Source organism: Miscanthus floridulus, chromosome 6 (genome assembly GCF_019320115.1).
Source record: "Miscanthus floridulus cultivar M001 chromosome 6, ASM1932011v1, whole genome shotgun sequence".
Taxonomy (NCBI): domain Eukaryota; kingdom Viridiplantae; phylum Streptophyta; class Magnoliopsida; order Poales; family Poaceae; genus Miscanthus; species Miscanthus floridulus.
Genome location: NC_089585.1, coordinates 100,957,333 through 100,969,777, shown reverse-complemented (window position 1 = coordinate 100,969,777; position 12,445 = coordinate 100,957,333). Strand labels below are relative to the sequence as shown.

At 46.2% G+C, this 12,445-nt stretch overlaps 2 protein-coding genes across 2 annotated transcripts; one reads left to right on the top strand and one right to left on the bottom strand.

Annotated features, from left to right (window-relative positions):
• Positions 1-200: 200 nt before the first annotated feature.
• On the bottom strand, positions 201-2,251 carry LOC136458802 (high-affinity nitrate transporter 2.3-like). Its single transcript, XM_066458726.1, has one exon. The coding sequence runs from the start codon at positions 1,983-1,985 to the stop codon at positions 441-443; it is 1,545 nt and encodes a 514-aa protein (XP_066314823.1). The 5' UTR covers positions 1,986-2,251; the 3' UTR covers positions 201-440.
• Positions 2,252-10,227: 7,976 nt separating this feature from the next.
• LOC136458801 (uncharacterized) lies at positions 10,228-11,268 on the top strand. Its single transcript, XM_066458725.1, has 2 exons — positions 10,228-10,480; positions 10,621-11,268. The coding sequence occupies exons 1-2, from the start codon at positions 10,271-10,273 to the stop codon at positions 11,047-11,049; spliced, it is 639 nt and encodes a 212-aa protein (XP_066314822.1). The 5' UTR covers positions 10,228-10,270; the 3' UTR covers positions 11,050-11,268.
• The last annotated feature ends 1,177 nt before the right edge of the window (positions 11,269-12,445 follow it).

Sequence of the window (12,445 nt, the reverse complement as noted above, 5' to 3'; positions counted from 1 at the left end):
ACACATGGTTTCTTCTCTGTTGGAAATCATGTGTTATGCAAGTAACCAACAACCATGTGCTAGCTTATGCTAAAACACATGGTTTCTTCTTTGTTTGAAATCATGTGTTATGTAAGCAACCAACAACTATGTGCTAGCTTGTACCGAAACACATGATTGTTGGATAGACAAACTCATAAGTAATGACCTTTTCAATTGGATCTTGACCTGGAATGAAGTTGATTTATATATTTGAGGAAAAATTTAAACCACCTAGCAAAATGAACAATCCCTTATAATATCACTTTGGCTTTGCTGAAATTCACCACCGGCTTTTCCTTCACACAGAAATTACCACACGGATGCACAATAAACACCACGATTCAGGAACAGTACATATGATCAGCTGACGTGGGACCTTTGATTGTATATACGGGCACTACCGTACGCATGTGTGTGTTTCACACGTCGGCCGGCGAGGACTCGACGGGGACAGTGTGCTTGGACTGGCTCCCTGAGCGGCCCCCCTCCCGCACGCTGTTAGCCGCAAAGCGTACGCTCGCGGTGTTGAACCCCTTCTCGCGCTCGTGCGTTGTCCACTCCCGGTTGTAGTAGTCCTCCGCCGTCGCCCCGGGCTGCGGCCCCACGAACATGCCGCCCCACTGCGGGAAGTGGATGAGCGTGATGGGCAGCGTGCACGCGATGATCATGAGCCCCATGTACTTGATCCCCGTCTCCGTCTTGTACTTGGATCCGTGGAAGAAGATGAGCTGCGTGAGCACGGCGCCCACGTTGCCCCCGCCGCCGGTCATGCCGGAGATGAGCCCCAGCGACCTCCGGGAGACGAACGGCACGATGCCAAAGGTGAGCCCGCAGGCCGCCTGCACGAACAGGGAGAAGAGTATCATGACGGCCACGGACGCGCCGAAGGAGTAGTCGACGGCGCCGAGCACCACGCAGAGGACGCCCCCGATGGTCTGCACCACCCACAGCCCCCACAGCCTGCCGCGCATGCCGAACTGGCTGGAGAGCCAGTCCGACATGAGGCCGCCGCCGGGGCGGGAGATGATGTTGGCCATCCCGAAGCTGGCGGCGATGAAGCCGGCGGTGCTGAGCTTGACGCCGAAGCGGTCGTAGAAGTACTGCGCGATGATGTTGTCCACGGCGAGCTCCACGCCGAAGCAGTAGCCGTAGGTGAGCGCCAGGATCCAGGCGCGGTAGTTGGTGACGGCGTGGCGGAACACGTTGCCGAAGCTGTCCTTGTGCATGTCGCCGGACTTGAGCTTCCGGTAGTTGCCGTCGGGCATGTCCTGGCCGAACGCCAGCACGGCGATGGCCGACAGCGTCTGCAGCAGGCCCGGGATGAAGAAGGCCACGCGCCACGCCGTGAACGGCGTGCTCCCGATCTTGCGGATGGCCTCGAACACGAGCGGCATGATGAGCTGCACGGCACCACCGCCGAGGTTGCCCCACCCGCCGGCGACGCCGTTGGCGAGACCCACCTTGGGCGGCGAGAACATGGAGCTCATCCAGAACTGCGTGGACACGAAGGACGCCAGCGAGAAGCCCGTGAAGAAGCGCACGAGCAGGAAGGACGAAGGCGAGTCGATGATGGCGGAGCAGTACACGGCGGGCGTGGTGATGAGTATGATGGACGCGGACGCCAGGCGGGGCCCCACCAGGTCGCACGCCGTGCCCATGGCGACACGCGCGAAGACCGCGCCGGACACGGAGGCGATCCCGGCGTTGCCGATGTCCGTGGCCGTGAGCCCGAGCGTGTCCCGGATGAGCGGGAGCAGCGGCGGCGCGGCGAAGGTGGAGAGGAAGCAGCAGAAGAAGGAGAACCAGGACAGGTGGAAGGCGCTCATGTGCGGCCTCGCGAAGGAGGAGAGCCAGAACTCGGTGGCCTTGTTGTCGGAGTCCACCGGCATCCTGAACCGCGGCTTGGACGCCGCCTCGGCGGCCTCCACTTGCATCGCCGCGGGCTTCAACTCCCCCTCCGCCATGTCACCACCCGCCTGCTTCTCACTCAGTGTCCTCTTCCCTCACCGCCGGAGGCCGGTACGTGGCTGTGCTGATGCTTCGGCGCGTACGTGGCGTTTATATAGAGTTAGCTGGAACTGCAGCAAGAAGCGGCTGCGGCTGCGGCTGCGGCTGCGGCGTGCGGCGGCCGGGGCGCGATGCTTGGAGACGGCGAGGGGGCAACGTGGAAACCAATAAAGATTGTGTACATGAGGTGGAGCGATCCAGTGGAAGGCCGGCGGGCGCGCACGGCAGCGGAGTGGCGTCGCGGCGGGACTTGTTTTGTTGGCGAGCAGAGCGAGGTGGTTGGTGTCGCTGTCGTGGTGGACAAGCGGGCTTGGCTGGCTAAAGCGAAGATTCTGAACTCTGACCTTGGAGAGGCCACGTAGTAGTACGTCAGTTCCTTGGCCCGTGGAACTACCACAGCTCCACTCCTCGGATCTTAGGTATCCTATTGGCCAGCAAATAAGACTTTTAGGATTCCGTGAGTTGAGATAGGATACCCTCAGTCCTAAACCCATATTAAATGAGCACACGTAGATGTAGAGTTGTTTTGTCAAACTATTTTCAGTTTAATTAAATTTATAGAAAAGATTATCAATATTTATGACACTAAATTAGTATTGTGAGATACATCATGAAATATATTTCCATAATATACTTATTTGCTATCTTAGATGTTATTGCTCGTTTCAATAAAGTTGGTCAAACTTAAAAATAATTTAACTGATTTATTTTGAGATGAAGAAGGTATAAGTTGAACTAATCAATGCATGTAGATCAATATAGCATCATAATTAGAGGTTTCAAGTTCAAATCCTAGTGAGCGCAATTAAATAAAATAATTGCAGACGACTCCCATTTCTACATTTGAGGGGAGTGTTAAAATATAAAACAACTCCAAGAGCTTCTTTATATCTCAAATACTCCCTCCATCTCTAAATAACTGTCGTTTTTTGTTTCCATGCCGTAAATTTGACTAGATTTATAGAAAATACGTGCAATATTTGTATCTCCAAATAAATTTATTATGAAAATAGATTCAACGATCTATCTATTGATATTAATTTTTTTTACCATAAATGTTATTATTTATATATATTTAGTCAAAGTTGTTTCTCGAAAAACGAAAACGACAGTTATTTAGGGACGGATGGAGTATGCCATTTTCTATTCCTGGTTTTCACTAGACAAATATTTAAAGCAGGCTAGATCTCTAAAATGCGCACCATAGACGATTCCTATTTCTATGTTTGAGGGGAGTGTTGAAATATAAAGCACCTCCAATAGCCTCTTAAGAGCAACTCCAATAGTCTCTATATATCCTTCTTTATTGGTAGTAATAGAGATTTTGATGAAAAAATTGTCCTCCAATACTTGTTTAAATAGATTTCTAAATATTGGCATCCTCTATTCTAGATTTCTTGGTAGTCAAAGATGGAGAGTAGGATTGGCTCTCTAGAGAGCACACAAGATATAGAAAAGTTGGTTGGGGGTGAAAAATACAGAGAGCAATTTTTATTCAAATGGCTCTCTAAATGATGATTTAGACAGTGTGTTTAACAAAGTCTTTTGGAGAGTTGGAGATGCTCTTATATCTCCAATATTGGCACCTTCCATTCCTAATTTTTGCTGGCCAAAGATCGATAGAGGGTCTAGTTCTCTAAAATGCGTACAAGATATAAAGGAACTGTCAAAGAGTGAAAAAAAAACGTGGAGAGCGATTTTTATTTAAATGATTCTCTAATTAAAGATTTAGAGAGTGAATTTAAGAAATACCTTGCAGATGCTCTAGGTACGGCTGCACCCAGCTCAAGTACCATCGCACAGGAAGCATGAGCCTTCTTCTTTTTTTTTTAGCAAAGAGAGTGCTTTTCGAGGAACTTTTGGAGCAGGATTTCAAATTCTAACACAATGCGACGGATGCTGTTGTGCTGCATACATCCGGCGTGTCTCTCTGTCATGCACATTACTTGTACTGTTGCTTTTTACTTGGGGCCTGTTTAGTTCTCCTCTAAAACGCTAAATTTTTCAAGATTTCCCGTCACATCGAATCTTTGGACGCATGCATGAAGCATTAAATATAAATAAAAAATAAAACTAATTACACAGTTTAGACGAAATCCACGAGATGAATCTTTTAAGCCTAATTAGACTATGATTGGACACTAATTGCCAAATAACAACAAAAATGCTACAGTGTCATTTTGCCAAAATTTTCGGCAACTAAACTAGGCCTTGTCAAATCTTGGAAATGGAGCTACCCGCTGTTTCGCTAGAAACAGGTGTTTGCGTCCAAATGACATCTTAATAAAAATGAAGGAAACCACACAAGTGGATGGGAGGGGCAAATTAAGATGTTAAGCTATTGGTCACACCAATGATACATTTGAAAAAATCAAACTAAGTGGCTTTATGGACCTACTACAGCTAAGATTATGCTAGCCAAAAGGCAGTAGCATATGCTTAGCATAAAAAGAAAAGAAAAGAAAAGAAAAGGGGACGGCAGCATATGGTTTTCAGCAAGATGGAAATTCTGCAGGGATAATGCTTCACAAAATGAAAATATTCCACATAAACAGTTGGAGATCCTTTACCACGGGTTGGAAACTACGTGTATAATTGCAACAATGCATGGACAATAGCTAGAAAACTTTCAAGAGTTTGGATAAAACAATGCCCAGGTTCGAAAAAATTGCAAAAATGACAATTGAAAGATTGACTCCTTGATTATTGATGACACTCGGGTGGATGATAAGTGGGTCCAACTGTGTCTATGAATGTGGGTCCAGTGTTAAATTTACAAACGACCGATGTTTCGAGTCCCATTTTTGCAAATCACCCCCAGGTTCATAGCTAGATGCAACAAGACAAACATGATAAATCTTAGCATATGTGTCAGTCTTTCGAGTTACCACCGACAAGTAAATTTCTAGTATTGCACATCTAGCTCGGATGGTGTGCTTAGAGGACATGAGATTTATACTGGTTCGGACAGAAAGTCCCTACGTCCAGTTTGTCGCTATTGCTCGTGTTACTAGCACTGAAAGTTTGTAGTAGGGGTTACAAACGGACGAGAGAGAGAAAGGATCCCAAGTCTCTGGTGGAAGGAGTAAACGGGTGCCGAGAGCTCGACCGCTGCTCAGCGTGTGTTCGTGTCGTGTTCTTGTGTGTTTATCTCGTGTTCTGATCTTGTGCGGATCTGGCTCGATCTGTCGATGGATCGATCCTTTTCATGGGGCACCCTGCTTTTCCTTTTATAGACCAAAGGAAAGCGCGGGTTACAATGGAGGAAAAGGAGAAGAATGAGAGAGAGAGAAAGGCTGCTAGGACCGCCAGGTCCTTCTTCTCCTTCATGCGGGTCCCGCCGATCCTGTAGAATTCAATAAGGATGGCTCCAAGTCGCGGCCCTGTTCGTCACTGACGCCATGCGCAGGCGTCGTCTGCCGGTCATGGCATACCATTCCGTCCCGGCGGGCGTCATGGTGAACTGACGCGCCTGTCAGCGTTCGTACGAGGGTTAGGCAGAACAACACCGGCACGTCTGACGCTGTTCTTGATGTGAATCCTTAGGTATGGCCTGTCATGACCACGGGTTACATCGGGTCGTGCTGGTCTCTTTCTTGGTGTCAGAGTTTTGACCTAGACCCATACGCCTAGACCTGGAGTGGTTGGCGGTGGTATGGACCCCGTCGGGCGAGATGGAGCCCGCACCGGAGGGGTCACGCGAGGCAGAGTGCAAACCCAAGTGTCGGCCTTGGGGTCAGGCGAGGTGGAGCCCGCAGCCTCGAGGTCGGGCGAGGCAGAGCCCGTGGCCTTGAGGTCGAGCGAAGCGGAGCCCGCGACCTTAAGGTCGGGCGAGACAGAGCCCACGGCCTCAGGGTCGGGCGAGGCGGAGCCCGCGACCTTGAGGTCGGGCGAGACGAAGCCCGCGACCTTAAGGTCGGGCAAGACAGAGCCCGCGGCCTTGAGGTCGGGCGAGACGAAGCCCGCGACCTTAGGGTCGGGCGAGACGGAGCCTGCGGCCTCGGAGTCGGGCGAGGCGGAGCCCTCCCCCAGAGGTCGGACGATGCGGAGCCTGCGACCTTGGGGTCGGGCAAGGCGGAGCTCACGGCCTTGGGGTCGGGAGAGGCGGAGCCCTCCCCCAGAGGTCGGACAAGGCGGAGCTCGCGCACCTGGGGTCGGTTGGAGCTGTACTCACGCTCTTGACTGCTTGGATAAATCGATGGCCATTAGCTCCTCCTCTTCAGGTACCTTAGTATTGGTCGCCGACAATATGTATGTCACAAAAACCAACTAACTCTCTCTATCTGTACACATGCAAGATGACATTTTATAGTTTTGTCTAATGAATACACGTGACCTCTGGGTTCTCAAAGGGCAAAACTACTGAGCGAAGGGTTGAAGTGTTGGTGAATTTAATTCTGTTGGGACAGATTGCAGTTGGATGATAGATGCCTTTTGAATTTTTAAGAAAGTCACTCACATAGCATGAATACATGAGAACATATCAAAACTAGGTGCTTCAGCTCTAAGAAAAGGCGAAAGGTTAGGCTAGCCAAAAACTCGTTATTAGGAAAAATGACAAGGGGATCCCCTTGCAATTTCCTCTTTTCTTTAAACAATTCCAGAATCCAAATTGATTATGTATCAAACCATCCTGAAAATTGCTAACCTTTGTTGTCTTAAGATAAATGAGGTTTGCTAGGATGTACATTTTCCAGGATAGTTGCTGTGGAAGCATTGACTTCAGCTTTGCTTGGAACAACAAAAAGAGCGCTCTGAACTATTGGAAGACTATATGTGTATAATATAAACAGGAAAACTTGTAGTCCATGAACTTAGTTTCTTATAAGATTCTATGAAATGGATCCACCCAAGCTCTTTGATAGGGCAACTACTAGATTGAGATTATTTTGTACTTGCAGCAACTAGCAGCCTAATGCTAAAGTAATACCTGTGCCAGCCCCGCGTACTGTGGGTTTTCGTCAGAACATGGAGGATTCTCAATCTGACTTTGGGATCTCACAGTACCACCTTGGCCTTTTGCAATGGGGAAGTACTAAAACAAGAAAGGGCTGCTGTGTTCTTACCCCTATTTTGTTGTGAAATTGTGATTTTGCTTTTGTTTTTCTAACTTTGTGATTTTGCCCTTAACTGTTCATAGGTCAACGCGATTTTGCCCCTGGTCAACGGTAAAAACAGGGGCAAATTCGCGTTGACCTGTGAACAGTTAAGGGCAAAATCACAAAGTTAGAAAAACGAGGGCAAAATCACAATTGCACATCTGTATAAGGGGCAAGAACACCATTTTTGATGGAACTGTTTGCAGCTTGACGATGGCCTGCTCTTGTCATGATCTAGGAAGACATTGAGCTCCGCATAGTGTGTGTAAGCGCAGTTGCAACCAGGACAGTATGGTATTGCATTAAAGATTTCATTGTGGCTTACTGTATGTTAACAGCCAGGTAGCCAACTGGTAGGCAATCAAACATGCAAGTTCGTCATATGAAATATGTTGTTGTTTCTCCGTACTTGCTCGCAGTACTTCACTACATTGTTCTTCACATCTTATAGCACAGAAGTACGGAAGCAGACAATATGCATTATTAGGGCATTATCACAGAATCAAATGCATGCAAAATGGTAACGCATTCGTATAAAGACAAGACTAAAGAGCTCCCCAATCAAAACCAAATTGAAAGGAGTGCAAGCACAACTGACGGTTCTGATTGCCCTGGTTCAAGTTCAACACACAGTGGCCAAACTGCCTTTGTCATTTCTAATCTAAAGGAGTAAACATCTTGCGAGAATATGCGGCTCTATCAGTTCTTTTCGAGACTAGTACAATACTAGTCTATCCGTTCCAAATTATAAGTCGCTTTGATTTTTTTTTCATTTTGCTATGCATCTGGATATAATAATGTCTAGATACATAGCAAAATGGATGAACCAAAAAAGTCAAAACGACTTATAATTTAGAACGGATGGAGTAGTTCAGACTGAAATTATTAGTTCAGAGCTGATACTTTCCTGGCCGTACGTCTTGTACCAAGTTTTCTCTCTGGATGTGATGCATAAGATAGCTGCCAACTTGTTCATGCCAAAATGTCAACCTCTGTCTCGATCGATGGTATCCAATTGGTCGCTAGTTGTTACCACTAGTCTTTTTTATGGACGTGACGGGATGGCCCTGGCCTTCAACTCCACCATACCGGTGACCCCAGCAGCTGGACGTGGCGATTCGGTTCGGTGGCCAGCTGCGGAAGCCAATCCCTCTGCTCCCAGATGTGTGTCACTATTACGTCATTATAAAGTTATAGTTAAGTCCAGATACGATGGTGTTATCCTTGCTCTGACCTACAAAGATTCATGATTCCGTTTCAGCAATATTTTATCTGTCCACTTTGATACGACTTTAGTTTTGTTCTTTGTATTTTATTTGTGTTGGAATCTTGCAGCTGCCTCAAGTAATTAAGATGATATCTTAAAATAAATATATGTTTAAATACACAGCAGCTGGCTAAGGTGCCTCGCTGGGAGGAATTCTGGTGGAATCTGGATGAACCTGAGGAATTTGTGAGAGGAAAATACTATTCTGAATGAAAAAAGAAGCGGATCAAGCCGGATTTAAGGGCACGCGAACGGGACCATAGCCAGCTGCTGTGTATTTAAACACAGTAGAACTAACCTCCCATCTTACACATGTATACCATTGATTGGCTAGTCATGAATAAGAGCAACTTCGAGAGCCTCTCTATATCCTTCCTTATCGTTAGGAATATAGATTTTGATAGAAAAAATAACCTTTAATAGCTTGTTTAAATAGATCCTTAAATATTGTCATTCTCTATTCCAGATTTCTCGCTAGTCAAATATCTCTAAAGTGCACATAAGATATAGAAAAAATTATTGGAGGGTGGAAGGTATAGAGAGTGATTTTTATTTAAATAGCTCTCCAAATAATGATTTATAGAGAGTGAGTTCAACAAAATCTCTTGGAGATGCTCTAAGCTTGAGCTAAATGGAACTCCTACTTGTAAAAAAGGTTTACAACCGATCCCGTAAGCACCAATTGAATTATTAAAAAAGTAGATTTTTTTAGTAAATTACATTGGCAGTCCATAAACTATTACGCGATTCTTATCTAGGTCCCCAAACCATAAAATTGCATATCTAGGTTCCAATACTATTTAAGTATACCATCTCGGTCCAAAACAACCATGTCATAGTCCATTAATTAGCTGACGTGACGCTTCAGCGTGGAACTGACATGTGGGTCCGTAGCTCATAATTCACTACAAGAAATTTTGGGATCTATGACAATTTCTAAAAAAATTATATAGGTTCATGACATAAGAGTTATGTTTTAGATTCATTATGAAAAATACTTTTATAGTATAATTCATATGTTATAAAATTATAAGGATTTTTTTTGAAATAGATGGTCTAATATAGTAATGTTTGACTTCAAATAAAACTAATGTTATATGTAAAAAAGAAGGAAGGGAGTAGTTTAGGTCCTCTTGGAGTCCAAGCTAAGAAAGGAAATTACCGCCATTTCTCATTGAACTAATATAGCAAATATCATACATGTGAAGGAAAGTCGATAAAAATAATTTTGCATCACACGACTTTGACTCAGTAGAAAAGGATATATGAGCAACTCCAAGAGCTTATATCCTTCCTAATTGACGGGAATGGGAATATAGATTTTGATGAAAAATATATCCCAACGAATTCTTTAATTAGATATCCGAATATTGTCATCCACTATTTCGGATTTACTGCTAACCAAAGATAGAGAGCGGGCTGGCTCTCTAGGGTGCACACAAGATACGAAAAAATTGTTGGACTGTGAAAAGATATAAAGAGCGATTTTTGTTCATATAACTCTCCAACTAATAATAATTTAAAGAGTGAGTTTAAGAAAGACTTTTGGAGATGCTCAAATGTGGTTAACGTTATTTCTGAAGTTAATTTTATTTTTGCAAACACAAGTTTTGTTATCTATATATTTTCTTAAAATTTGGTAGTTCGTCATGATTAAAACTGCAAGGGTACGGAGTAGGCGACCTACAATGAAGGCTAACCAACCATGGCAACCCGGAAAAACTTATGGCCAATTTTTGCCTGCAGTCAACTCCCGATCGACCTCTTTAGCAGCAGCACAAATTTTGGGATACGAATGACGTCCATTTATAGCCATTTCACGCCCTTGTCTCTCTTGTTAACCTCGCGGTCATTCCAAATCCGAAAGGACCACGCAATGTTCCGATACCTCGCTGCTCTGATTCTCGTCGCCGCCTTGGCGGCGTCTACGAACAAGTCCGTTGATGCCCGCGTGGTCCACCCCATCGTCGGCCCCGTCGTCGGCCCCGACCTCGAAGCCGCCGGCCCATCTCCCGCCGATGACGACGACGGCCGTCGCCTGATCGGCACCACCGGCCACGATGAACTCGTAGCGTTATGCCAACAGGTAGCACATGCATGCAGGCATGAATTTGATTTGTTGCGTAGTATAGACGAATTGCAGTGCGGTACGTAGGGGCTTGATTTCTTCCTGAATGAAGACTTACAAATGTGCATGCACACGCAACGCATGGCATGTGCGTGCAGATGCACTACAAGACGTTGTGCACCACGATGACGACGCTGCCCGGGGTGACGACGCCGGAGCAACTGCTGGACGCGTCCCTGCGGATCACAGCGGTGAAGGCGGCGATGGCGGAGACGAAGCTGGACGAGGCGATAAAGTCGGGCGGCTCCCAGGGTAACCCTATGATGTCGTCGCTGGAGACGTGCAAGGAGAGCTACGCGTCGCTGGTGGACTCCATCAATACCTCGCGGGACACGCTCAAGAACGGCGGCAGCAACGCGGACCTCATGACGGAGCTGTCCGCGGCGGCCACCTACTCCACCGACTGCGAGGACACCTTCGAGGAGCGGCCGGAGCTCCAATCGCCCATACCCGGGGCGCAGCGCCACATCAGCCGCCTCGTCAGCAACTGCCTCGACCTGGCAGCCACCATCAAGGAGCAGCCCTAGACGCCACCAGGCCGCTTGCATGTATGCATTGACGAAAACACGCAGTGCAAGCATGGTACATTACATACATGTATGTTTATGTGTATCTCTTGCTAGTGTGCAATGCTCGATCTGTTGTGCATTTGCCATGGGGAGCTTCAGTGCGTTTATAATAGGCTTATGTTTATGTTTACTATAATCACTTTCAGAATATATAGGTGTTTTCGGGACTAAGAAATGCAATTCTAGTTGATGAAGATCTTCTAAGCATGGACAGTACAACCCACCGAGGAGTTTTTTTTATGTGTCTTTCTTAAACTCACGTTCTAAATCATCATTTAGAAAATCATTTGGAAAATCATCACTTTCTCAATCTTTTCACCCTCCAGTAGATTTTCTATATCTTATGCGCACTCTAAAGAGTTAATCACTCTTTATTTTTTACTAGCGAGAAATATATAATGAAGTATGATAATATTTGGATAGATCTAATTAAAGAAGTTATTGGAGGACTCCAACGAAAGTTGCATTTTTCTGTACTAACGTTAGATTTATTTTGTAGGTTATTCTACCCATTATTGGCAAACACATAAGGTATGCCTTCGTTCCATTCATACCTGCGAACAATGCCAAACTCATTAATCACTACCGGATTCAGCTTCTTTGCCGAGTGCCTCAGGCACTCGACAAAGGCCAATATACACTCAGCAAATCTTTTGCCGAGTGTTACACTCGGCAAAGAGCGCTCGGTAAACAGTTTATCGGCAAAGACCTTCTTTGCCGAGTGCACTTTATCGGGCACTCGACAAAGCCTTTGTCCGAGTGCTAATCTGACACTCGGTAAAGAAAAGTCACCGTGACGGCGAGCACCACCGTGACGGCGGCTTTGCCGAGTGTCAAGGTCAAGCACTCGGCAAAGGTCGCCGCTTTGCCGAGCGCCGTTGACTCAGACACTCGGCAAAGGTGGCCACTGTGTCCGAGTGCCACCGGTAAGACACTCGGCAAAGGTAGCCTATTTGTCGAGTGTCCTGTCAAGACACTCGGCAAACAGGAGACCTTTGCCGAGTGCCTTGGCCCGTGGCACTCGGCAAATCTGTGATGTTTGCCGAGTGCAATGGCCTTTGCACTCGGCAAAGCATGTTCCCAGGTAGTCACTTTGCCGAGTGTCATGGCCATTGCACTCGGCAAAGTGACTGAAAACATCCTTTTTTATTTGTTTTTTACATCCCATCCAAACAAACAGAAGATATATATAACAAACATCACCAACATCACATATATATCATCAACAGCACATATATATTACCAACACCACATATATATCACAAACGTCACATATATATCACAAATGTCACGTGTCTCACAATATATCACAAATAAGTTCACAAGTAATTCAAGTGCTCCATCATCTACAACC

What these genes read in the sequence shown, in the direction of transcription:
- LOC136458802 (XM_066458726.1), bottom strand. Translation starts at nt 1,985, where the DNA reads ATGGCGGAGGGGGAGTTGAAGCCCGCGGCGATGCAAGTGGAGGCCGCC.
- LOC136458801 (XM_066458725.1), top strand. Translation starts at nt 10,271, where the DNA reads ATGTTCCGATACCTCGCTGCTCTGATTCTCGTCGCCGCCTTGGCGGCG. An exon ending in TCGTAGCGTTATGCCAACAG is followed by an intron (nt 10,481 to 10,620) that starts GTAGCACATGCA and finishes ATGTGCGTGCAG; the next exon opens with ATGCACTACAAGACGTTGTG.